The sequence below is a fragment of the Chaetomium tenue genome (assembly GCF_020726465.1).
Source record: "Chaetomium tenue strain MPI-SDFR-AT-0079 chromosome Unknown F5144scaffold_5, whole genome shotgun sequence".
Taxonomy (NCBI): domain Eukaryota; kingdom Fungi; phylum Ascomycota; class Sordariomycetes; order Sordariales; family Chaetomiaceae; genus Chaetomium; species Chaetomium tenue.
The window spans coordinates 4,726,755-4,752,256 of NW_027117333.1; the positions used below are offsets into that span (position 1 = coordinate 4,726,755).

At 57.0% G+C, this 25,502-nt stretch overlaps 5 protein-coding genes across 5 annotated transcripts; 3 read left to right on the forward strand and 2 right to left on the reverse strand.

The window, feature by feature from the left end:
* Positions 1-398: 398 nt before the first annotated feature.
* F5144DRAFT_631966 (major facilitator superfamily-domain-containing protein) lies at positions 399-2,705 on the forward strand. Its single transcript, XM_066792476.1, has 2 exons — positions 399-1,334; positions 1,409-2,705. The coding sequence occupies exons 1-2, from the start codon at positions 725-727 to the stop codon at positions 2,578-2,580; spliced, it is 1,782 nt and encodes a 593-aa protein (XP_066642309.1). The 5' UTR covers positions 399-724; the 3' UTR covers positions 2,581-2,705.
* Positions 2,706-2,804: 99 nt separating this feature from the next.
* Positions 2,805-15,525, reverse strand: F5144DRAFT_655621 (uncharacterized protein; the record flags this gene model as incomplete). Its single annotated transcript, XM_066793133.1, has 6 exons — positions 2,805-2,928; positions 3,180-7,666; positions 7,821-14,125; positions 14,179-14,832; positions 14,889-14,980; positions 15,038-15,525. The coding sequence occupies 6 exons, from the start codon at positions 15,523-15,525 to the stop codon at positions 2,805-2,807; spliced, it is 12,150 nt and encodes a 4,049-aa protein (XP_066642310.1).
* Positions 15,526-17,153: 1,628 nt separating this feature from the next.
* On the forward strand, positions 17,154-19,428 carry F5144DRAFT_328978 (uncharacterized protein). Its single transcript, XM_066784120.1, has 3 exons — positions 17,154-17,425; positions 17,513-19,087; positions 19,157-19,428. The coding sequence occupies exon 2, from the start codon at positions 17,541-17,543 to the stop codon at positions 19,041-19,043; it is 1,503 nt and encodes a 500-aa protein (XP_066642311.1). The 5' UTR covers positions 17,154-17,425; positions 17,513-17,540; the 3' UTR covers positions 19,044-19,087; positions 19,157-19,428.
* F5144DRAFT_328973 (uncharacterized protein) lies at positions 19,395-20,831 on the forward strand. The gene is made up of 2 exons (XM_066784119.1): positions 19,395-19,950; positions 20,129-20,831. Exons 1-2 carry the CDS (start codon positions 19,745-19,747, stop codon positions 20,718-20,720), a joined length of 798 nt encoding a protein of 265 aa, XP_066642312.1. The 5' UTR covers positions 19,395-19,744; the 3' UTR covers positions 20,721-20,831.
* A 1,538-nt stretch (positions 20,832-22,369) lies between these two features.
* F5144DRAFT_622675 (uncharacterized protein) lies at positions 22,370-25,051 on the reverse strand (the record flags this gene model as incomplete). The annotated part of the gene is made up of 5 exons (XM_066792112.1): positions 22,370-22,781; positions 22,846-23,239; positions 23,305-23,833; positions 24,108-24,872; positions 24,949-25,051. The coding sequence occupies 5 exons, from the start codon at positions 25,049-25,051 to the stop codon at positions 22,470-22,472; spliced, it is 2,103 nt and encodes a 700-aa protein (XP_066642313.1). The 3' UTR covers positions 22,370-22,469.
* Positions 25,052-25,502: the final 451 nt, after the last annotated feature.

The window sequence follows — 25,502 nt, forward strand, 5'->3', positions numbered from 1 at the left end:
ATATACCCTGATCCAGAGATACGTTCTATACGTGTAGTTTCTGGTAGTCTTATTTTGGCCTCGCGGCTCATAGGGAACCCATGTAAAGGTATATCCGCTAAGAAACCCCATGATGACACATACTGTCGGTGTTGGAATGTCCGTTTTGGCGACTATGGACATACCCGAATGAGGCTCGGCTCTTTGGCAAATTCCAAACCCTCGCACACAGCCGATGTAGTATCCGTAACATTGCCATTACGGTAACTGATCGATCATGAATGGCTCAACCCGGGGTTAGGGTTATCGACCTGGGTTATCGGCCGCGAGTCGGCTACTTATTTCCGCTTTGGGAAAGTGTCCGACTTACATGTCTCCGGTCCGAAGACAACGTGAACGCCCAAAGCAACTACCGCCGACCAAAGCAAGTCCCGATCAGAACTTTTTCTCTTGGGATTGGAAATCAGGGCCAACGTTAGGATCGGAGTGTCTCAGAGTTTGTCAGCCAATATCGAAGACTGGGGACACAACATCCATCGGCCTCGTCTGCCCAACCATCTTCAACTTCATTGTGGACTCGAGGTACTGCAGTCCATCCCTTTTCAATGCTCTTGTCTTGCGAATTTCTTCCTCCAACTCAGTTTTCCACCAGCTGTCTCCCGTATACCCATCTCTTAATCACTGCCACTACCATCAACACCATTACCATCGCCACGACCATCACCTCCATAACAACAACACAATCATGTCCTCCGCATCTGCGGAGAAGGAGATGAGGTCCTCATCGTCCTCCCAATCCCAGCCCCAGGCCACCGATGCCGTCGGTAATGCCACCAAGCCGGCGGATTCGCAAGATGGGCCCAGCACGCCGGACGCGCCTGACGCGTCGGAACCGCCTGCCCACACACCGATGCAGCTGACCCTGATCCTCATCGCTTTGTGCCTGGCCGTCTTCCTGGCTGCCATTGACTCCGTCATCATTACTCCGGCCATGCCAACAATCACCAAGGAGCTCAACGCCTCGGACGCCGGTTTTGCCTGGATTGGTTCTGCCTACCTCCTAGCCCTCTCAGCCACCTCGCCGTTTTGGAGCAAGGTGAGCGACATATTTGGCCGAAAGCCCATCCTCATCGTTGCCAACGTAATTTTCCTCGTTGGAAGCTTGGTTGCTGCTCTATCCAACAGTCTCGTCATGCTCATTGCCGCCCGTGCCGTCCAGGGCACGGGTGGTGGCGGTCTCATCACCCTCGTCGAGATTTCCGTGGGTGATATGTTCAGCCAGCGAGAACGCGGTCTCTTTTACGGAATCTACGGTGCTGTCTGGGCTGTTTCCACCGCCATCGGACCTGTTATCGGTGAGTTGAGGATGAGATGCCCAACTTTGGGAGTTGGGACTGGTAGAGTAGGAGTAAGCTGACTTGACCAACAGGCGGCGTTTTCACTGAGCGCGCGACTTGGAGATGGTGCTTCTGGTTCAACCTGCCTTTCGACGCCCTGTCACTCATCATCACAATTATCTTCCTACACATCCACAACCCAAAGACGCCCCTCGTCAAAGGCCTCATCGCCATCGACTGGGTGGGTTCCGTTCTGATCGTCGGCGCCACCCTTATGTTCCTGATCGGCCTTGACTCCGGCGGTGTCTCTCACCCGTGGGGTTCCGCCTTCGTCATTTGCCTCATCGTCTTCGGCATCGTCGCCTACGTCTTGTTCGGCATCTACGAGCGGTATGCGCGTTACCCCGTCATCCCCCGCCGCATCTTTGCCGGATTGTCCCGCTCCTGCACCTTTGGCGTCGTCTTCTGTCACGGCGCAGGATTTATCGCGCCAATTTTCTTCCTTCCGCTCTACTTCCAGGCCGCGCTGGGCGCCACTCCCATCCAGTCCGGCGTCTGGATGCTGGCCATCGCCATCTCCTTCACCCTGTCCGGCATCATCATGGGCATCGTCATCCAGCGCACCGGTCACTATCTATGGATCATCCGCGGCAGCATGGCTCTCTTCACGCTAGCCCTTGGCCTGATGGTCACTTTCGGCCCGACGCGTGACTGGCCGCGCATCATCATCTTCCAGATTCTGCTCGCGGCTGGTATCGGCGCTAACATGCAGACGCTGGTCATTGCCATCCAGGCACTCGTCGCCCCGGAGGACATCGGCGTCGCTACGGGCACGCTCAACTTTGTGCGCAACCTAGCCACCGCCATGAGCGTCGTGCTGGGGCAGGTCATCTTCCAAAGCATGCTGAGCAGCCACACCGCCGATTTGGAGGACTCGGGGATCCCAGGCGACGTTGTGCACCGGCTGGTCAATGGCGGCGCCATCTCCGGGTTCGGGTTAACCGACGATTTCACGGAGCCGCAGCGCGCCGCCTACGCCACAGCCTTCTCTGACGCCATGTCCAAGATGTGGATCTTCTACACGGTGCTGATCTTTGTTGGTTTCCTTCTTTCGTTCGGTATCCGCAAGAAGGAGCTCATGACCTCGCACGAGGTTACCAAGACTGGGCTTGACGCCGAGGAGGCCAAGCGCCAGAAGTTTGAGACGCCCAAGGATGGCAGCAATGCGGTGGCTGTAAATGGGGAGAAGGCTGAGCACGCTTGAGGTAGTCAACAGGATGGGGAAGCATGAGGTGAAGTTGTTGCCTGCTCGGGGGTTATGAAGGTGACCAAGGAAAATAATTTGCACCTAAAAGTTATCTGCCTGCTTAACGGGTATCAGAATATGACATTAATCAGATAAGAAACAAAACAGCCCAATGACCACTAAAGCTGCCGATGCTGTAAGGGGGGGGCATAGAGTCCGTTCCTGCGTGTGATCCAGTATTATCAGTCCATGTCCCGAATCCAAATTGTGGGCTTGACATAGTAAGTAGCTTCGGGCCATAGTTTATATGGCTTGATGACAGTAAATATTGCCGTCTTGACGGTCACCACCCGGTCCTCCTTGAAGCTAAAGAAATCAGGCTAAAGGAGTCTGCGGACTCGGGCATTGCGTTCGCGGAATTGGATGGGTAGGCAAAACAGGTAATGAGTATAATTACATTCCATACTGACTACCTTATCTGGGTACATTCCATAGTGATTCAAGTTGATAGTGGTTTACCCTTCCACTACCTACCCAATCACATCTCTATCAAAAAACGCCTTCGTCAAAAGCAACCTTAACTCCTTTCCCCATCATCTCAGCGCCGATTCACCAACCTCGTCTCCACCCCATTCTCCCGCCTCGTCAACGCCAAATCATGCGTCGAAAACAGCCACCCATATCCCTCCCTCTTAATCGCCCCAACCCACTCCAGCAGCCCCATCCTCCTCTTCACCACCTTCCCAAGCCTCGCCTTAAAGAAGTCAAACATCTCCCCCGGCGTCAGCGCCGCCTCACCCGCATGATGCACAAACTGCACCGCCCCTTCTTCACTCCCACCACTCCCCAGCTCCGCACCCACCACCGCCCCCGCCAGCACCGCACTCCGCACCACATCAAACCGACCCGACCACGTGCTGCGCTCGGGCAGCGCACCTAGCGCCGTCGTCGGCGCGATCAAATCCTCCAGCGCGGCGGCAGCAGCCACAGAAGCGGCGGATCCCTGTCCGAGACCGGCGTCCGCAGCAGAGGCCACCGGCCCGGGCCGCGGTGTGAAGCGGTGCACGGCGATGGGGAGACGCAGCGCGTGCGCGGCGCGCTCGAGGAGCACCTCGCTGGCCCATTTGGAGGCGACATAGCCGTCGGACCCGTCGGTGGGTGGCGGGGTGTGGCGGAGAGATGGGGTTTGGGGTTTCTGGGTGGTGGTAGTGGTGGTGGTGAGGTAGGGATTGGTGGCGTCCGAGAGGAGGAGCACGCCGCTGGTGGAGAGGAAGTGGATGGGGACGCGGCGCGGTGCGGATAGGTGGAGGAGGGTGCGGGTGGAGGCCACGTTGGTGTCGCGCAACGAGTAGTATGAGTCCCAGAAGGAGCGGCGCGCGCCCGAGTGGATGATGAGGTCGGCCGTGTTGCTAAGCTCGGAGAACACAGCTTGTGGGAGGCCCAAAAGGGGGTGGCCGAGGTCGCCGGGGTAGACGGTGACTTTGGTGTTGGTGGTTATGGACTTGGGCAGGCGGGCTTCGGCGTCGGACTGTTTCTCGGCCCGGACGGCAACGCAGTGGATGGCGGTGACGGCTGGATCGGAGATCAGTTGTTCAAGGAGGTACGGACCAAAGTATCCGGTGGCACCAGTAAGGACGATTGTCTTGTCTGCGGTCTTCACTGAGGATACTGGTGGCCGGCTGGCGATATCAAGCAGTTCAGCATCCAAGGCGGTTTCTTGCTCCCAGTCTACCGTGTCGACAACACGAGAAGCCTCCACAAGTGTAGCCATCGTGGACAAGACACTGACATCGAGAAGTTGAATGAGCGGCAGAGACACGTTGAAAGCGGCGCGGATGCGGGCCTGGAGTTTGACAAGAAGTAGCGAGTTGCCACCCACGGCGAAGAAGTCGGTTTGGCCGGTGATGGCGGACAGCTGGGTAAAGTCGGGAGGAAGAATTTCGAACCACGCCTCAGCAAGCCTTGCCTCCACCGGGCTCAAAGCTGTGGGGATACCAGTGCCATTAGTGGCGGGCGAATTCATGGTTTGTGGAAGGGGGAGTGCAACGATGGCGCGGCGATCCTTCTTGCCGTGAGGGTTCTTCGGGAATTCATCGACGGGAACAGCCACGGTCGGCTTCATGTACGCCGGTAGAGGCAGAGAGGCGAGTAGCTCGCTCAGGTACGCGCTCTGACCTTCCGACGGAAGCTGGCCCTTGACAAAGATGACGTGTGCCACAAGGACCTGCGCTTCGCTTCGCATTGTTATCACAGCATCTGCGATGATGCCCGTGGATTCATTCAGAAGGGTGGACTCGATATCGAGAAGGTCGACTCGGAAACCGCGGATCTTGACTTGGCTGTCCCCCTCCAGTCGTCCCTCGTGCATGAGCGTCCCGTCCGGGCGAAGGCGGCCAACGTCGCCGGTTCTGTAGGAAACGTTCCAGCCGTGCTTAACATCCCAGGTCGACACGAACTTGTTAGGTAGAAACTTGTCGTTCGTGAGTTGTTCTTCGTCAAGGTACCCGACGCCAACTCCACAACCGCCGATCAGGATCTCGCCCGGGAATCCTTGCGGCACGAGGTTACGATGCTCATCGATGATGCGGATCGAATAGTTGGCATTGGGACGTCCCACCGGCACGGCGCCGTTGACATCGCCATCACGGAGATGTATCTCAGCCATGGTTGCGGAAATGATGGCCTCGGCGGGTCCGTAGCAGTTGTACAACCGAACAGTCTGATGCCCCAGTGCGGCAAACTCGCGGACCAGCCTCGGTGTGAGGGCCTCCCCGCAGGCAAGGGCGTGTTGCCAAGACGAGGCGCTTCGTAGCTCATCCGGAGCCGACTGGAGGACACCCGCATACTCTGAGGGGGTAAGGAGTGTCCATGTAACCTTCTCCCGGCGGATGAGACTGGCAAGCATCGCGGGATCGCGCCTGGTCTCCTCAGGGGCTACCACGAGAATTCCGCCCATAGCTAGGGCCGTGAATATCTGCCCGATTGAGAGATCGAATGAGAAGGCGCTCTGCTGGAGAACAACCTCACGGCCAATGTTCCATGTCTTGACGTAGCCTTCAATGTGGTTCACAAGGTTCCTGTGCCGTAGCACAATGCCTTTGGGTGTGCCGGTGCTGCCGCTGGTAAATAGGATGACAGCCGGGTCCTCACCCGACGCCAAAACGGGAACGGTGGTCGCGGGTGCAGATACCGTCGAGGATAAGCGGTTCACGTTCACTGTCGCGATATTCCCTGCCTCCAGCTTTGGGATTAGGTGGGAGGTTGCATCGTGAGCCAAGATCGCTGTCGGTTTGGCTGCTTGGATGATGGCCATGAGCCGTGGTACCGGATTCAGGAGAACCATCGGCACGTAAACAGCTCCCGCCCAAAAGATGGCAATGACAGAGCATATCCAATCGGGGGTTGCCTCTTGCAACACGGCAACGCGGTCCCCAGGTTTCACCCCTCCCGCCAGGAGCTGCTCCCGGATCGCCCATGCTTTGTTCTTTAAGTCGTGGTAGGTCAAGTTGGAAACACCACCATCTCGGATGGCGACGGCGTGAGGAAACTGGCGGCAGATTTCCTCGACTCGATGCCCCAATGTAGGGGCCCATTCAAATTCCAGACGTGAACCGCAGCCCAAATCCAGGGCAGCCTGAACCTGGTTCTCCCCGAAAAGCCTCGCAGCGGACGGCAGCATGGAGGGGTTGTTGACAAGCTGCTCCAACAGCGTAAGGTAGCAGTCGAGCAACTTTTGCATTTCGGGGAGGCCATAGAGGTACTCCTGGCCAATTAGAGAAACTAACGAGCCAGCGCTGCCCTCGATGACGTCCAGGGTAATATCGTAGGCCCTCTCGCCCGGGTTCCTGTCTGCATTCTCCCACGTAGTGTCGGCAAAGTCGAGCTTCTCCTGTGCACCCCGGTGATAATCAAAGAAGGCCTGGAACAGAGGACTGTTACTTGACGAACGCGGGACCTGGAGAGCTTGCAACAGCTCATCGAAGGGCACACCGGCATGTCCAAGGCCTTCGTAAACGGCGCCACGGGTTTCTTTTAAGATGTCGCCGAATGTAGCCTCGGATGACTGCTTAAACCTCAGAGGCAGCATGTTCAAGAACAGGCCAACAGTCGACGTGACGTTGCTCTCGTGGCGGTTGGCGTCGGCCAGGCCAATGCAGAGGTCAGCCACGCCAGCGAGGCGCATCAGCATGACGCGGAAGGTTGCGAGGTAAACGTGCGACGATGTGACGTGGAACTTCTTGCAGCATGCTTTGAGTCCCTCTGCGAGTCTGGCATCGAGGCGACGTTCGACATAACTCGAACCGTAGGTGCTGACGGCTTGTCTGGTGGTTACGTTGGCCACGGGCAATAGGGGGAGAAGGGGCGGCAGCTCCTGGAATTTGTTCTTCCAGTACGCGAGGTTCTGTTGCAAACTGCCCTTTTCAATAGCGACACCTTCTTGTTCTGAGAAGTCGGCATACTGGAGGCCCTGCGGAGACGGTCGTTGACCCTTGTATGCCCGTTCCAGGTCAGCAACAAATGCGGTGAAACCCACGCCGTCCAGCACGATGTGGTGGTATCCAAAGATGATGGTGTGGGTAGTCTGGTTCTTGGAGAGCAGAACAATCTGCATAGTTTCGCCCTGTCCGAGATCGTATACTGTGTTTCGGACCTGTTGATAGGCTGCCGAGATCTCCTCGTCGGTGACTACCGTTCTGTGGTCGAGTTCGACCTTGGAAGTTTGCATCACCCCTTGCCAAGCCTTCTCAGTCGAATCGCGGTCCGCGATGAAGCAAGTCCGGAGCGCCTCGTGTGCATTGGTCGTTTGTTTCACAGCCCTAGCGAGGTCGGAAGCCCGGACGTGGCCGCGCACATTGTAAGAGAGCGTCACGTTGGAAGAGGTGCGGTCAGAGAGGAACATATTTAAGAACCAGAACCGAGACTGGGCTGACGAGACCCTGACGCGGCGGGTGACCTCCGGGTCTGGCCTCTTGACGATCACCTCCTCCTCCCCGATCGATGATGGGGGGCTTTCAGTCGGTGGTTCCCGGGCAGGAGTAAATGGAGTAGGACTTCCCGCGCTGGGCGAGGTGCTGGTAGTCTCCGACTCGGGGTGGGCATCCGTCTGTAGTGCTCTTTGTTAGACTGGTGTTGTGATTCTAAGTGGTTCATTTCGTGGTATCAACAGAATTGGCAAGGATAGAAAATGAAAAGCGACGAGTAAGGGGTGTCAATTCGGACGCCAACTACCCAGCAAGACTAATTGACTGTACACTTACATGCACAAAGTCCTTCCCTGTGTCGCTACCCGCGCTTTCCGGTGAAGCGGGAGCAGACGGCTTCTCCTCAACCTTGATAGGGGCAGCTGCATTGTCCGACGGAGTCACAGCGCCTTCAGCCAAGCCGGGGAGCAAGTCCCTAGGCATCTTCTCCACCGCAAACTGGGATAGTTCGACGGTTGAGGCGCCGCCCAAAATCTTCAGAACTGCCATGTCAACGTCGACCTCCTTCAAGAACCAAGACCTGATCTCCACAGCCACCAGCGAATCCACACCCATCTCAATCAGAGCTGCATCGGCACGGAACGAGGCCTCATCCATCTGAAGCATCGCCCTGAGCTTCGCGCCGAAGCAACCTTCGAGAGCCTTGCAAGCCTCCAACTCGGTGCCCGCTGCCGCCAGCTGGGCCCTGGTGGACAGGACCACCTTCTTATCGCCCGAGTCGATAGACTCCTTCTCGGGGGGTAGCACCATGTGGGCAAATCGCGGGTTGTTGACCCAGTGCACGCCCGTGTCTTCGTCCTCGTACGCATAGCGCAGCCCAGTGATGATGTCGGGGTTCTCGCCGGAGCCCGGGAGGCCGGCCATGACGCATTGGGCGACCAGGTGCTGCAGGTCAACCTCGGAGACGGGCAGGTAGCCGTACTTGACGAGGATCTGCTCCATGACGTCGCCGGCGCGCGTGAGGAAGCCGACGCCGACGACGCTGCCCAGCTGGAGAACGGAGGCGGCCTGGCCGCGGGCCCGGCGCTGTTGTACGAACGACGTCATGAAGGCGTTGGCGGCATTGTAGTTGGCCTGGCCGCGGTTGCCGATGATGGAAGACAGAGAAGAGAAGACAAGGAAGAAGTCCAAGGGGTCGTCGCGGAACACCTCGTCGAGATGGATCGTGCTATCGACCTTAGGCTTCAATGTCCCGTTGAAGCCGTTAATATCCATCTCGAGGAAGAACTGATCCTGCAAGACGACAGCGCCGTTGATGATGCCGGCCAGAGGGGGGAAATCCTGTCTGACCTCGGCCGCAAACTTGACCCAGGCATCGCGGCTGGTCGCGTCAAAACCAGCAACCTTGATCTTCGCGCCTATAGCCTCCAGCTCGTCGATCCAGGCCTTGTCAATCTTGGGGTTGCGGCTGGTCATGATCACTGCACCAGCGCCGTGATGGACCATCCAGCGGCAAAGAGATTGGCCCATCTCTCCTGTCATTCCAACTAGCATGTAGGATTTGTCGGACTTGAAGATCTTGGACGGGAGCGGCGGCGACACCTCGAGTGAAAGAGAAGGCGAGAATTGCCAGTCAACCAAGGTCAGCGGGCGAAGGGCTTGACTCGAGCCTTCTTGCAGGCTTTCCAACGAGGCAACATCTGCATCTACAGCAGAGTACAGTTGGGCGGTTACATTGCCCGAAACCGCTGTCGTCACCAGGGGAGCAAGCTGGGCGCCGATAGTTTCCCACGAGGTTGTCGGGAGTACCGCGGACTCCTTTTGGAAGACAAAGTCCGCGTCCCAAACCCGGCAGCTTGCCGGCAAGACGGAAGTAATGAGCTCCTCGACAGTATCTCTCTGAGAGAGAGAAACGAAAGCGGAAGCAATGCTCGGGAGCACCTGGCGAGCAGCCCGTGCCGACTGTCGGGGGTGCAAATAAATCCAGGCCCCATCCTTTGCCCTCGCCGGATCTTGCGTCGTGAACTTGACCTCGAAACCCCCCTGGCTCTGGCTCTGTCTCGAAAGCAAAGCACGAACCAAAGGCGCGTCCGGCTCATGGACCAACAGAAGCCCGCCGTGGCGGCCAGCCAGCTTCACAATCCTGCCGGCCAAGCCTTCTGCCAACACCACTTTGAGCAACCCCAGCGCCGCGTCCTCACTGAATCCATCCGGCAGTTCAACCACGCAGGCCCGGTCCACTTGCACGACCGAAGCCCGCTCCGCCGCAAGAGCAACCACCCACCGGCCGGTCTCAACCAACTGCCCAACAACCAGCAGCAGGGCCGACCCGGCGTCATCAGCCACGAGCGCACGCAGCGTGGAATAGCGCACGCGGACAGAGATCCACGCATCGGCGCGACCCGTCCCCGACGGCATAGCCTTGGGGACGTAGTGCTGGCGGAGCGCCCAGACACCATCTTCTTCCTCGTGTAGCTTGACGGGCGCATCCGCGGCGCCGGTCGCCTCGCGCTTGATGCTGCGGCGGTGGGCGTTGATGCGGTCGTCGTTGTCGCGGTGGCCGACGACGCGCGGGATCCACAGGCGGCCGCCGTGGAAGCGGAGTTCTGGCTCCGTCGTCCAGAGCATCTGGTCCTTGAACAGGGGGTCGCGTTCCCAGGGGCCGGTGGCCAGCAAGCGCAGGAGGGATTCGGCAATGAGGGAGGTGTTGGCGGCGGGGGATTCGGCGAGGCCGAAGTCGAGGATTTGGGCACGGAGGATGGGCAGCTCTGCCGAGACGGAGCGGAGGAAGCCGACGGATGCGTTGGACCAGGGGTTTTCTCGCTCTTGCGCGTGAGTGATCCACAGGAGGTGCTGTGTGCTCTCTATGAGGACCTGCAGGGCCTTCAGCCGGGCTGGCGTCATGTCTTTGAAGACGGGGCCGTCCAAGTCAAGCAGGTTCAGGACTGTGGCGTTTGGCTGCATATTGCCATCGACGATCTCCTCCAGTGTGTCGATGGTGATGACTTCTTGGAAATGGTGTTCGACCATCGCAACAATATCTTCCACAATGTTCGAGGTTTCAAGATCAAGACCGCCGAGGATGTACAACGGGGCGTTGGTGGTGGTGTCTCCACGGAACTGAACCTTGAGTAGAGGCCGGCGAAGTTGGTCCATCTTCTCCTCGACCGCCTGAGAGGCAATCACAGAGAACGGGTTGGGGTGAATATCGTGGGCAGGGGTGACTGCGCTAACTCCGGCAAAGCCAGCCTTGCGCAGGGCCTGGTTCCACTTTGACCGAGTGATGCAGGGAGAATACGGGCGGCCGTCATTGACGCCTAACCACCAACCGGAGAGACCGCCCATCGAGAACGAGTAGCGAATCGAGGTGTTGTCGGTAATCTCGAGGAGGAAGAGGAATCCGCCGGGTTTGAGGAGCGCCCGTACATTCCGGAGGGTATTGTGTAGGTTGGTGGTAGCGTGGAGGACATTGGAAGCGACGACAACGTCGTAGGAGCCGGGCTTATACCCCTGATCGGCCGGGTCCTTTTCGGCATCGAATGTCTTGAAAATCATCTTGTCGCCAGCGCCTTCAAACCGGGCAGCAGCCTTCTCGAAGAAACCGCTCGAGATGTCGGTAAAGGTGTAGGATGCGTAGGCATTGTCCACGACATCCAAGATGGCTTGGGTTGAGGAGCCAGTTCCTGCGCCGATCTCGATGAAGTTCATCCGGGGATAGCGGTGAGTGAGCTGCTTAACCATCTTGCCAAGGGACCGGTTGGAGGCAGGTAGACCGAGACTCTGGGAATAAAAGTCATCGAGCATGTTATCTGGCCTCATGTGCTCGAGTATGGTAGTCTCGCCTCGCAGCACGGCGGGCAGGGCACGGCCCACGCTCACGCTGAGCTTGATATCGATGGACGAGGGGTACCGCTCCCTCAATTCTTCAATAGTCTTTTCGTCGTCATTTTGCCACTCGGGTTTGAGGTACGACTGTTTACCGTCCATCGGGCGGCCGAGCAAGTGCTTGATCGCGGCAAGCAAGTACTTGTGATTCTCAGCGCAATGCTCCCTCTCGTACGGCGTTAGAGTCTCATCGAGCTTGCGCCAGTAGTAGTGGGCAACGCGCTCGCAGGCCTCGGCCATTTCCCACTCCTCGGCTGTGGCCCGCTCGCCGGCAGCCGCAAGGTCCCCATCGGGAGCAGCAACGCCCCATACGGTCTCGAAGAACATGGGGCGGTCGTCACGGCCGCTAGTTTGGTTGACCGAGACCATGCTGGCACCTTCAACTTGAATGACAGTTTCGTTTCCACCCGAGAAGAAGACGTCGCCACGCATCTCCTTGGATGGGCTATCCCCAAGCCAGGCATCAAAATCCAATCTGTCATGTTTCGTAATGTATTGCGGCAGATCAACCGTGATTTTGCGGACGCTCTTGGGGAGGAATAGAGTCCAGAACCTGCCATCACCAGGCCAGCAGTAAGCCCCAAACAGAGCCTGGAAGGCTTGGTCCAGTACGCCAGGGTGTACGAGCAGGGAATTGTCCTCGGGCTTCTGAATTGAACCGGTGCAGAAATCAAGGCGGCGGCGCATGTCGGAACAAGTTCGGAATTCTCGGGTATAACCGTAGCCAACATCTTGAAGAGAGAAGTAGAAGCGGTCGGAATCAATGGGAATCAAGTGAGCAGGGGTGGCAGTCCGTGGGGCTAGAGGACAGGGCGATGAGCCGATGACGACGCGGACTGTACCATCGGCGACCTTGGTGAGGTGTGTTGCGTCACGGGAGAGGTGCGCAGAGATGGCGAAGTTCCCAGTGATGGCATCGGCCTGGACCGTGATGTTGGAGAGAGCCGTTGTGGTTTCGATGCCAGCTTTTTCGTCAGGGAAGACAAGTGCGCGGGTAATATTGAGGTCACAGACTTCGAGAAGCTGGATATCATGTCCCTCCTCCTTGGCCATCATTTGAGCGGCCTCCAGAACCATGGAGATGTACCCTGCCGCAGGGAACACGACCTGGCTTTGGATCTGATGACCTTCCAGCCAGGGGAGGTCCTGGACGCTAAGGAAGTTTCGCCAACGGAGCTCGATCCCGGTTCCATCGTCGGCCCTGGTGCCAAGAAGGGCGTGGGGGATTTGTGACCGGGTACGGTATTGTTTGCTCTTGCGAGACTCGTACCAGTATGGCTTGTCATGGTCCCAAGCATATGTTGGCAAGTTCTTGAGGAGAGTCGGGCGACCGGCTTCGGGAAGCAGGGTATGGATAGCCTCGAAGTCAACGGCTGACGCGCCAAGGTTTGCCCACACGGAGCCTAGACAATCAGAAAAGGCCAAGAAGTCACTCTCCCCGCGCTTCAGTGCTCCAGAGTAGGGAATTTCGACGCCGAGCTCGGCGAGTGTTTGCGAAGCCGGGCCTTTCAGAGCAGGATGGGGACCCACTTCCAAAGCGAGGTGAAACGGGCCGCCGTTGTTCACCGCGGCGGTCACGGCCTGAGAGAAGAGGACGGTGTTGACCATGTTATCCCGCCAGTAGGTTCCACCGAGGGTGTCGTTCAACTCGACCTTCGCCCCATCGAGGACGCTGGAGTACCAAACACAGTCGCTCGTTGGTGACTTCAGGGTGATGCCCGCGGCAACCAAGGCTTCGACATACGGCTCGGCACACGGCTGCATATGGTGCGAGTGGTACGCGGTATCGACTTTCAATGCCCTGGCAAAAGTCTTACGATCGTCCAAAACGCTCTTGGCCTGCGAGATGGCCTCGGCGTCGCCGGATAGCGTCACACTGGATGACGAGTTGCTCGCGGCTACCTTAATTTTACCACGGAACTCGGGGAGATCGCAAAGCTCCTGGGCACCCTCCATCGAGGCACCGACAGCCATCATGGCGCCCTTTTCGCCCGAGCGTCCCTTAGCCAAGCCGGCAAAATAGCCCCGAAGGTAGGCAATCTTGGTGGCGTCCTCAGCGGACAGAAAGCCCGCAGCGTAGGCGGCGCAGATCTCGCCGGAAGAGTGTCCAACCACGGCGGAGAATTGGATCCCCGCGATGCGGAGGAGGTCGACAAGGATGACCTGCACGACCGTACATAGCGGCTGTGAGAAAGCGGCCTCCTGCAGCCGAGAGGAAGAAGAGTCCCTGGAAAGTTCTGCCAGGATGCTCCAAGACGGTTTGTAAGGATGGGGCAAAGCCTGCAGCGCGCCATCCAGCTTGTTGGCTAGGTCCCTAGCGCGAGGAATGGTATCGATCAACTGCTTTCCCATGGTGGCCCACTGGGCTCCTTGGCCAGTAAATACGCCGAGGATTTTGCGCTCGCCCGTCTTGGAGCGGATACCGATCGCCGAGCCAGGGGCGCTCTCCAAGCTTGATAGCTTCTCCTGGATCTTATTTTGCAGTTGACCGACGTTTGAGGCGGATATGGCAACCTTGACGGGTAGGGCCGACCTACGCGCCCTGAGAGTCCAGGAGAGGTTGGATAGGTTGACACCGGGTTTGTTGGCAAGATAGTCTTGGTAGGAGACCAGTGACCTTTGCAGCGCTGCCTCAGAACTGGCAGAGAAGACAAATGGTAAGGTAGAGGATGCATCCGTCCAGGACGCGGCGTGGGGAGGGTGCTCTGAGGGCGTGTGGCTTTCGAGGATAACGTGGGTGTTTGCCCCTCCAAAACCTGGTTCCATGGTTAAATGGGAACTGCCTAGCAAGGATAAAGATGAAGCTTACCGAAACTGTTAACGCTTGCTCTCCTGGGACTTCCTTCGGCCAGTGGCGGCCAGGGGACGGCGGCTGTGGGCACTTCCAGGGGGCCGTAAAACGGAATAAGGTCCGGATTCAGTGTGCGGAACAGCAGATTTGGTGGGATGACGCCGGCCTGCAGCGATAGCGAGGCTTTCAGTAAACCCGAAAGACCAGCCGTGCCTTCTGTGTGGCCCACCACCGTCTTGATGCCGCCGACGTAGAGCGGGTGGCTTTGAGGCGCCGTATCAAAAGTGCCGTCGCCAAAGAAAGCGGTGTGGATTGCTTCGGCTTCCTGAGGATCGCCGGCCTTGGTGCCGGTCCCGTGCGCTTCGAAGAATTGGGGCCTGTCGCTGGCGGACCGCAGATCCAAGCCCACGTTGGCGTAAGCCGTTTTGATCAACTCGGCCTGCGCCTGGGCGCTAGGCATAGTGATGCCCATGGTTCTGCCATCTTGGTTGGTGGCCGACTCCCGAATGATGCAGTCAATGTGGTCGCCGTCTGCGATTGCATCACTGAGCTTCTTCATAACTATGGAGACGAAGCCTTCGCCTCGACCGTAGCCGTCGGCACCCGCATCCCACATAGCCGACCGGCCCTGGGGAGACAGCATGTTCACCTTGCTCAAGGCGATGAAGAGTTCTAGCACAACGTGTAAGTACCTTTAAATGACGGAACGGGAATATGAGGTAACGTACCTGGTCCAAGGATCAAGTTGCCGCCGGCGGCCACAGCCACGCGGGACTCGCCTGTCCTGAGGCTGGTTACTGCGCCATGGAGAGCGAGCATGCTGGACGAGCAAGCTGTATCTATGGTCATGGATGGTCCATGCCAGTCGAAAACGTACGAGACGCGGTTAGAGATGATGGACCTAGCGGTAGCTGTAGCAAAGTACTGGGGTATAGTATCGACATCGCGCATGAGAAGGTCGGTGTAGTCGGTGGCCATAACACCAGCGTAAAAGGCCGTATCAGAGCCGTGGAGGCGTTCTATGGGAAGGCCGGCGTTTTCAAGCGACTCGTACACTGTCTCGAGTAGGAGGCGCTGAAGGGGGTCGATAGACTCTGCTTCGACGGGCTTGATGCCAAAGAAGCCAGGGTCAAAAAGGCGGAAGTCCTCATCAAGCAGATGCGCATGTTGCACGTTGGCTGTGCCGTGGTGGCGGCCTTCGGGGTGATAGAAGCCATCCACATCGAAGCGGTCGATCTTCCTCAGGACATCGCGAGGGTCTCGGAGTAGTTCCCAGAGCTTGGATGGTGAGCTGGCTCCTCCAGGAAGGCGACAGCCACTGCCAATGATGGCAATAGGCTCGTGGACAAAGTGGTTGTCGGGCATGGCGTCTGTTGAGGATGCTCGGGGTGGGTGTTGCTGGTACATAAAATCACCTCCAGTACGACGAGAGCATGTTGATGACTAGGTAGATATTGATCCTGAAATGATGGGTATCTCAACGATTAAGAGTTTGTTGATCGCGCCGAGTGTTGACGCCTTCAATATCGGTCTCGGCTAGAACCCACGATCTCGGCTAGAACCCACCACGGATGTCTCCCTCTTCGCACCTCCTTCCATGATCCATCCCGGTCGTCCGAAGGGTGTTCCGATTCCACTTCGGCGTCTGACTCGACACATGGCGATGCGTGTAGGCGGCGCGCGCACTACCGGCCTCATTCCATATCCGTGATTGTATCCGACGGTGGCAAAGGACATACGTCGGATATAGCCAAGCCACTAGAGTCTACGTAGGTATTCTGTCCGGCCCGGGTATGGCCGTACGAATGCTCGATTGAGAGGTTGGAACTTGCACTTGCAATGGTTAATCCCCTGGTCCCTGGTCCTTTGGTACCTACCTGCATGCCTTGCATGAGGTGCCCGGTCACTATGTGGCCAATAATGGTTCGGTTTAGTGGCCGGGGACTCCCGCCGAACTGTCTTCGGTGCTGACGCCACGACGCGGGGGGCCGAGGATGGGGGTCTGGGGTTGTTGGGTGCGTGGCGCCGACTGACCAATTGCGTTGCTAAGGCATCATGGGGTACGAGGTACCTTGGTATGTACAAAGTCGATCGGAGAGGGATTCAGTTGTGGCCTTGTGCGAATTCCTTCGGTGTGACGGTGGGAACCGTGGGATCTACCTTCCAGCAATGCTAAGCTCGGGGCGAGTGGACCCGACGGCTATTGTGAAGGCGAAGCTCCACATTCTTACTGTTGCATAGGTAGCATGCACCTCCAGATGGAAGGAAGGTCGAATACAACGTGGTGAACTCGCCTGGGAAGAGCGGCTGAGCTTGCCGGCTCCGAGTCTAACTTGGCATGCACCTTAACAATTAACATCCCACCAAGCGATTGCTGCGATTCAACCGGCCAGGCTCCCCTGGAGAAATCACTATGGAATACATAATGCCAAGTTACCTTAAAAATGACGCTGTCCACTGATGCCCGTGGAAGTGCTTGTCCTGACTCCTGAGCAACCTGGAACCTGGAGTTGCTCCGCCGACCTCCTCACCCTGATGTATGTCAGCAAGAACCCCTCCCCCACCAAGGCTCTCCTCGGATCGATCACAGCCCCTGGGTGATTTGCAGCTTGGCTGGGAATGGTGAGATCTGGCGACATGCCCCCCCAGAGCCTGCACGTAAGCCTTTCCAATCAAACCACGCGGAATATGTATGTGCATGACTAGGAATTCGTGCATGGCCGCATGCATGCTAGGACAAGGCCATGAGGTTTGTATCCATTTAGCGGGGCTCAGCCGTTCAGGGGGGTTGGCGGGTACATCGATTCGTTGATTCGTTGATTCGTTGATTCGTTGATTCGTTGATTCGTTGATTCGTTGATTCGTTGATTCGTTGATTCGTTGATTCGTTGATTCGTTGATTCGTTGATTCGTTGATTCGTTGATTTGTTAAGCCGTCGCTGAGGCAGTGTGACTTTCAGCATTTTCTTACTGAGCCAATGTGCGCCCCAGCCCAGCAAGTGCCTGCCATCCAGTTGCCGCGAGCGGCGTATTGCAGGGATAAGATACAGATTACAAAACGTGAGGGTTGCGTGGCACCCTAGGTCTCTTGGCATCAAAGTTGCGCAGCCAAAACAGGGTGGCGGTAAATTACCTGGCAGCCCGTAACCTAAGCACGGCCCGACCCTGAACCATCTGGGCACAAGCTGTCCCCGTATTCGTAGGGGTAATGAAGTCCCGCCCGGGCCGCCCTGCTGTGAAACTTGGCACCGCACCACCACCTCAGGTAGGTAACGCCAAAACCTTAACCAGACCTCCCGTCTCTACCTACCACCTTGCTTATTCGCGATCCATAACTTTAATCCGTCATCAGAGGTCATCCGCATTCATCCATAATAACCATGACGGACGAGCCCAACAGCGCCAACTGGCAGGATCCGAGCCCTGGCGCATTCGACTTTGAGCGATTGCTCGATTTTGGCGTCAAGGGCACCGAATCCATGCCCAACAAACCATCAAAGCCGCTGGCATGCCAGCGCTGCCACGGCCAAAAGCTGCGGTGTGTGCGACGCACCAGCGATGCACCCGTCTGCGACCGTTGCTCGTCTGCCAACGTTGAGTGCGTTAGCCGCCAACCGCAGCGCATGGGCAGACCAGCCGAAACCACCACCAATGGTCGCAACAGCGCACACGGCGCGGGTCGTCCCGGTTGGAGATTGAAGGCTCACGCCGAGTCCCAATCGCGGGCCGTCGGGACTCCTTCGCCAACTGCAACTGGTGGTACGAAGCGGCGTAGGGAGAGCCCAGCCGATCCATCCGCCAGCTCATCGCCAACCGACATGGTCATCACCTACGACAGCGCTGCAACCCAGTTCGAGCTCGACGGATGGATGTGGCCTTCCGGGCCTTCTCTTTCCGACGCGCCGCCTCCCGCTCTCACAGCTGCCAGCAGCACGGCACATTCCAGCAGTGGCTTCTCTTCCTCGGGCCTAGCGCAGCCGAGCACCGGCTTTACTTCGTATGCAGGCTCGCTTGGAAGCTTCGGCAGTCCGAATGCGCTCCTCCCGAGCCTTGACGACCTATCAAATCTGTTCCCCGCCAACATCGAGCCTCCCTGTTTCGAGCCGCAGCGGACTCCGGAGACCAGCGACGGGGTTAGCGACGACCAGCTCTCGCCTAGCGACCCGGTTGAGCATCTATCAAGACTCCATCTCGAGCTCTACCATTGCCTCGTCGCCGTCAAGGCCGTCGAGAAGATGAAAAGAGATCGCCTACGCTACGAATCGCCCACAAAGCCCGGCGGCGACATCGACACGAGCTGGTCTGAGAATTTGTTTCGCACCACGGAACGCTTCATCGAAGCTCTTGAAGACTATGTCGGCCCCCAAGCCTCGGACCCATGCCTCCGCCCGTCGTCGGGCCCAGCTCCTACGACTGTGGACGACGGCCAGAACGGGTGGGAGGACACCGACCCCAGCAACCCCGGACCCCAGGTCGACACCGCCACCGGCCTCATGATTGTGAGCTGCTATACGCGGCTTGTGCAAATCTTCGACGTCGTTGTCTTTGTCGTTGAGACTTTCCAGGACATGGATTGCCCAGGCAGCTACGTGCAAGTCCGATTCGGCGACTTCACCCCTACCGTCAATAAAAGGTTCCAGGCCCGGGCGCTGGGGCAGTATGTGCTGCATCTTCTCGAGGGCATATCCGAGGGTGTGGACAGGGCCGTGGCCTCGCGACAACCATATGCACGTGCGGTGGCCGAGGTCCGAAGGAACGAGGGCAAGCTTAAAGACCGCATATTGACCACGTTACATTGGGGGCGAAAGCCTATACCTGGGCGCCTCCCGGGGCCGGACATGTCCTTTCGTTTTCAAGAAGGGGCGCCGGGGATGCTGCAGTAAGACGGCACAAACAGGAGCCGACATGGGACGGGCTTTTCATGTTTGTATGTATGTCCATCGAAGGAACAGAGGAAGCGGAGAAAAGCGGAGGCAAAATCTTGACGGTCATTTAGTGATCACTCTATCATCCCAAAGCAGCTTAGATCTGCGATTCCGATCTGCCTTCCAAACATCCCACATGCTCTGAGCTTAACCGGACCTCGGATATGAACTCCGTATCGCTGTATCGCTTGGCAGCCTATCCTTTTCAAGGTTAGTACAGGGTTGAAACACACACGCGTGCAGATCGGACTCGGGGTCCCGATCCGGAAAGTGTCCGGTGCCAGGAACTTCACGGTCCCGCCCGCGCACCACCGAAGGACCCCTGTCTTCGCGAAAGCGAGGAGACCTAGGGAGGCAGGTATCAAAGCAAGATCTCAACACGGAACCATACACGACATGAGCCAAGCATTGGACATTATGTCACTATCAACGATCCATAGCTTCCACATAGTCACGCACTTGAACCACAAGGGAGTCAAGTGAACCTCGGAGCTTTCGGATCAGCGTTTGCTTGGCTCGCCGTGTCTGACACGCATGTATACAGCTCGCTCCGCGATGCTAGCTAGATAATACTAGTTGGCTGGAAACTCAACCTGCCCTCGCCCACCACGTACCACTTGACCAGTCTTACACCAAATGTGCGCAACTGAGTGCCCGAGATGACACTTCTCCGTCGCCTACGTGCCGTTGTCGCCCTCGCGGCGGCGGTCTCAACCGTGGTCTCAGCCGAACAGCCCGTCCTCTTTCACGGCACCTCGATCGTCATCCTTCCCGCCAACGGAACATCATCCCCAGCCAACAGCACCCTCAAGGCAGCCAACTTTTACTGCTACATGGCAGACCAAGGCTACTTTAGCTTCGGCTGGTAATGCACCCTTACCCCCCTCATTCTGACGCCGCCACCTCATTCACTACCCCGTTCACCTTTCACACCCACCAAGCCACCCAATCCAATGTTGAAACACATCTTCCCCCACTCCATCCCATCCATCCTGAGGCACACACCACACACACATACACACAAATACTAACCCCCATCGCAGGTGGGTGAACCCCTCCCCCGCCGCCAACACCTCCCACTGCGCCCCGGACTCAACCCGCTACCACTGGTACGAGTTCGCGACCCTCCAGGGCTGCGACGCGGCTGCCGGCACGTGCGAGTTCTCGACGCAGAACGTCGCGGTGCGCGCGCCACGCGGCGAGGACGGCAACAACGACGACGACGACGACGATGATGATGACAGCAGCAGGCGGGACCCGGATGCTGGGCCGCTGCCGGTGCCATTCCCTCACGACCGGCAGCTGCGGTACGTGATCCGGCCCGTGGACGTCGGTAACGGCGTGCATGGCCAGATGGCCGTCAGCTGGGTAGATGATGGTGAGGTGCAGGTGTATGGGGTCGGGACACGGGAGGTGTTAAGTGCGGCCGCGGGGGCGGAAGGGGCCGGAGATAGGCAGGGGGAGGGGCTGCGTGCGTGTCGCAAGGCTATGCGCACGCTGAGGGGGATGTGGGAGAAATATCGGCCGCGCTTGGCCATGGAGGTGGATTGGGCACTTTGTGATGGCGGGAAAGGTGGGAAGGGAGGGCTAGTGAGGCAGGGTGGTGGAGTGAGTTATCAGGCGGGTGACTTGTAGTTCGGGGGTTCGGTTACGTGCTCCAGCTGGAAGGGGTGAAGTAAAATGGGTCATGGAGTCGTGGGTGCCATCAACAGCTAGCCGCAAAATAGGTAATCACAATCATATGAGGGAAAATCCAGCAATGTAAACCTACTCGGCTTTGCAGTTCATATGGGTAGTTTAGTCCAAATTACGCTCACCGAAGGTGTGAAAGATACAAGTTAAAAACACCATCCGGACGATTACCAGGCCCTTGAGCATGGTTTCGGTGCAGAGTACAGAAACCCAAGGTTCACCTGCCCCCTCTGGACATATAAATAGAATGCCTTACGCTCAACCGTGATAGCATGCGGAGAAGAGGGTAAAGGATGTTCGTAGGTTTCAGGTATCTGCATTTTAGGAAGACCTTACCCATGGCCTATATAGTTCATAGGTACTCCACTCAGTCCTTCAGACGGGCCGTGGCCAGTCACCCAATCATACTCCGTGGCTACCTCGGTAAAGTACCATCGTACATTGGCTTCCGTCTCGAGATTGTGCAATTCAACCCCCAATAACCAGACTATCTCCTTGATGCTGTATATACCGGACTTCGATCGTGCTATCCTCGCTGCTGATGTGTTGGAAGTACTGCCAGCCCCGGTCTTCCTCTTGCCGCGTCTAGCACAGTAAGACTATGGCGCCTTTATAATGTTAAGTGTTTTTTTGTTTGTTCAGCCGGGGTGAATGCGGTGTGAACTCGGCCGCATGTCCTTCCTGCCCGGCACTCCACTTTACCTCTCTTACCGGTCTTACCCTTCCCGGAGGAAGATCTCGTCTCCCATTTCACCGCAACCTGCAGTCCTCTCCGCATGGCATTCAACCTCCGCCTTGTTTTGCTAGTCGTCCGGCACAGCTCCTTTGCCTCGTCTCATCATCCCTACCCCTGACAACATGTCTGTAGAGCGCACCCCTGTGGCCATTGCTAGGAATGGACCATATGATGCGACGGACAGCAAGGACTCCCGAAAGCTTGGCGTGCTTTCCTGCCCGGGCAGCCCGGCCAGCGCGGTGATATTGAGGCGCGTCCAGGAAAAGGCAAGAGGAAGAAGAAGGAGCAGGAGAAGAGCTGTGTGTGCAGACAGTCATAGGCCATAGCGGACACCGCACTCGTCGACGCCCTGACAGCCGAGCTGCGCCGTCGGCACCACCCTGAGAGCTGAGACTGGGAGGCCTCAAGTCGGTTGGCGACTTGGTGGCGACCAGCAGCTGGTGTGCCAACACCGCCTCCGCGGTGGGTTTGTCGGCGATCATCGGATACTACTTTGACGAAGTATCATTTCCGTTTGATGTGTCTAGCGCTGTGTGGAGCTTGGTGAAATAGGTACCTTAGATAATAGCGCTCACACAGCCCGCCACATGGAGACTGAGAATCATCAATCTTGTTGGTAAATACCAAAATATCGTGGGAGCAAAGGCTTTTCGCGAGAGGACTGCTTTAACTGAAGCAGGGTTACGGCATGTGACTAAAACATCTCCTGGTCGGGCCTCTCGGGCTGGCCATGAAATGGCGAAGTTGGAATGAGAGCAAGAAATCAAAAAGAAGGAATCCAGAAAACAACGCAGCAGATATCAATTAATAAAGTGAAGAGAGTTAAATACAAGCAAATAACGTATTGACGAATTGTCTCAGGACTGGGGCTCTTCCAACGTTGTACAGTTTCAGATGGTAGTTCAACGCTAATTAACCGCATGCGTAAGAGAACATTATTGTTTTCGACTGCCGCATCATGCAGATTTAACCACCCGTTTGGCGCCAGACTTTTCTGATGGCGTGGCCTCGCTTGGGGTTTGCTCTTGCTGGGCCATCTGAGCGTGGATCGTCTTGGGGTGCGACTTTCCAGTGATGTCGAGATAGATGCTCTTGACCGTTCTAGCAAGCGTCTTGCGACTCTCAAAGATAGGGAAAAGACCGACGCCTATAAAAGAGCAGAAGATCCAGATGATGCCCACCGTAACCCATCCAGTAAAAAACGGTTTGCTGAAGATGTAACCCGTTCCATACATGGGCATGGGCCATAGGACCAGAAATGCGAGTGTCTATAATGTGTTCTGTTAGCTGGGATTCCTACGTAAATGACGAAATTGGGTCCAAGGGACTCACCAGGATAATTGTTGCAGTCTTGCTGATTTTACTCGCACGTTCCAACTTTTTCTGCTCCTCTTCAAACTCAGCACCGCTCTCGCTGTGGGCGACGGGAACCTCTTCAACACTTAAGCCAACAGCATCGGTTAATTCATGGTCATCTCCCTTCCGGATATCCATCATCGACTTCCAGTCATACTTGTCGATGCCGAATATCAAGGTGAAAATGGCAACTAGAACGACAGGGGAGAGCAGGGCAGCAACATTGCCTGCAAGCATGGGATAGTTGGAGCCCGTACATGCCACCCCCAGATTGCCACACTCCCTCTTGGCCGTGACGAGCCATGCAATAAGAGCACAGGCGAGGCCGAGGATGGGCGAGAGGGAGGCTGCCCACTTGTTCTGACCGGCCCTGTCCTTGCTGTTAGTGCCGGAGGCCCTTTCAAAAAGACGAAAGCGTCCGACATCATTGCTTACCAAACCAGCGTGAGTGTTGCAGGCAATACTGCAGCGGAGATGATGACGCCCATCATCAGGTACAAATAGCCCATCGAAATGCCGGCATACCAAAGACCGACGGAGAAGGTAGCGATAAACAGGCCGTAGCCAACCACCACAGCGTGGCTAGTGTAGATGAGCCTCTTGCCGCTAGCCGTCGGGTTGAAGTAGGTCCGATAGAGATCATAGGTGCAGATAGTGCTGACGGCGATAAGCTGGCTCGAGGTGGCGCTGGTGACGGCCATGAAGACAATGAGGAGTGTTCCAACGGCTCCTCCTTTTCCAAGGAGTGAGACTGCGGCGTAAGGGAGAACGAGGCCCGCGGTCACATCACTGTCTGCCATACGATCCGGGAACGTGGGAAATCGAGGAGTGTCCTCCATGGCCAGGGCCGTCAGGCCCATGGTTGTGGCGGTCAGCCAGGGAATGGCAAACCAGCACAGGCCCCCAATGAGGTAACCGGGAAGGGCATGGACGGGGGAGGCGGCGATGGCTTTGTTATAGTAGCCTATGATACAAATAAATGTTAGTATTCTTTTTTTTTAAAAAAAGGAAACACGAGGGTTTTACATCCCATTGTCTGTGAACACAGTACCGAAGTTCCCTGTAAGAACAGTTATGTCAGCTAAATGTTGACTTCTAATACGCCAATGTGGTGATGTGGTGGTGTGGTGATGTGGTGGTGTGGTGATGTGGTGGTGTGGTGATGTGGTGATGTGTTGACTAGCGGTTGCCCTGCAACCCCACCACCCCATGATTGTCTAGCGGGCAGGGAGACTTACCGACGATGTTGATGACGAAGAAAATGGCACCTTCTCGGGATTGCATTGTCAGATAGCTGCCATCCTTGTTTCCCTCGACCGGGTGCCGGGCAGCGGCCTTCACCAGCAGATCGTAAACAGCACCAGGAGAGCCCAGCACGTCATGCGAAGCATATGCGGTCAGCGAGAAAATGATGAGAATGATGAGCAAAATGAATGTGTGAGCCCAGTCTGTCAGGATAGTCGCTTTCAAGCCGCCGACCATCGTGTAAGCCACCACGCCCACGGGTAAGAGGTAAACTACATCATCAGTCGTGTGTTTTGAGATTGTGGAAGCGCGGGGCCGTGACCTACTCGCGGCAATAGTGTGCATGCCAGTCAAGGCGTTGACTGTGGCAGAGCCACCGACAATCAGCATGAGAGATACTAGGATGTTTGTCGACAACCCAAAGACGAGGAACACGAGGTGGGCAAATGTTCCGTATCGTGCCCTGATAACCTCAAGGTATGTATGGGCGTTGGGCGCACGCCTCTTGAGCTCGATGGCTAGCGTAGCGAAGAGCAAGATTTGGACCGTGGCGCCAGAGGCATACCAAAAGGGGCCGGAGACGCCATATCGGTAGCAGACGCCGGTACTTTGCAGAAGTGTTGCCGCCCAGGTCCACGATGACACGACCGCAGCACCTACTAGACCTGATTTAACAGTGCGCCCGGCAGTGTTGAACATCTCTGATGTCTGAAGCTCCTGGTTGTAGCGGCGTAGAATGAAGGTCACGAGCATCATGCCTGGCTTCGTATAAGCATTCCTAGGTGTTCACAAGAGGAGCCGTCCTCGTCTGCAGGGAGGTTCATGTCATCATACCCAAAGCAAAAGCACCGCCCAGGCCCACCACAATCCCGTAGCCTACCCCCTGGCCGAGAGCGGCGTTGGCGATGTGGTCTTTGTTGGAGGGACCGTGGTCCATTGTGGATAGATGCCACGAAGGCGTGACCGGAGAACAACTCTTATGAGCCCGTAGTAATTAGGAGCGCGCTGGCAATATAAAATGGGAGTTTGTCCGTCTGGAATTTGGAGGGCTCGGGGTTGAGAGGAGCGGAAACATGAACGTGATATACTATACCCAACTGCAGGCGGCTGCGTCCAGCTTCGACATCGGCCCCGACAGTCGGAACTATGTACATAACAACCGGATAGCTATCTTGCATTATCGCCACGGGGGCTCTAATCATGGCAAATCCCGGTTACCAGGGAAGCAACCTCCTCGGGCACTGCACTACTATTCGACAAAGCTCTGTCGAGCTGGTGGCCACCCACCTCCAGACGGCGGCGGCGGGCAGGGGATGTCCCAGCCCCCACATCCCAACATCGGCATGGGAAGCGTGGTAACCTGCCTTATCGCCGTTGCTTCTCCACAA

Excerpts from the sequence above, each read along its gene's own strand:
- F5144DRAFT_631966 (XM_066792476.1), top strand. The coding sequence starts at position 725 with ATGTCCTCCGCATCTGCGGAGAAGGAGATGAGGTCCTCATCGTCCTCC. Across the intron at positions 1,335-1,408 it reads CGCCATCGGACCTGTTATCG|GCGGCGTTTTCACTGAGCGC; the intron begins GTGAGTTGAGGA and ends CTTGACCAACAG.
- F5144DRAFT_328978 (XM_066784120.1), top strand. The coding sequence starts at position 17,541 with ATGACGGACGAGCCCAACAGCGCCAACTGGCAGGATCCGAGCCCTGGC.
- F5144DRAFT_328973 (XM_066784119.1), top strand. The coding sequence starts at position 19,745 with ATGACACTTCTCCGTCGCCTACGTGCCGTTGTCGCCCTCGCGGCGGCG. Across the intron at positions 19,951-20,128 it reads GGCTACTTTAGCTTCGGCTG|GTGGGTGAACCCCTCCCCCG; the intron begins GTAATGCACCCT and ends CCCCCATCGCAG.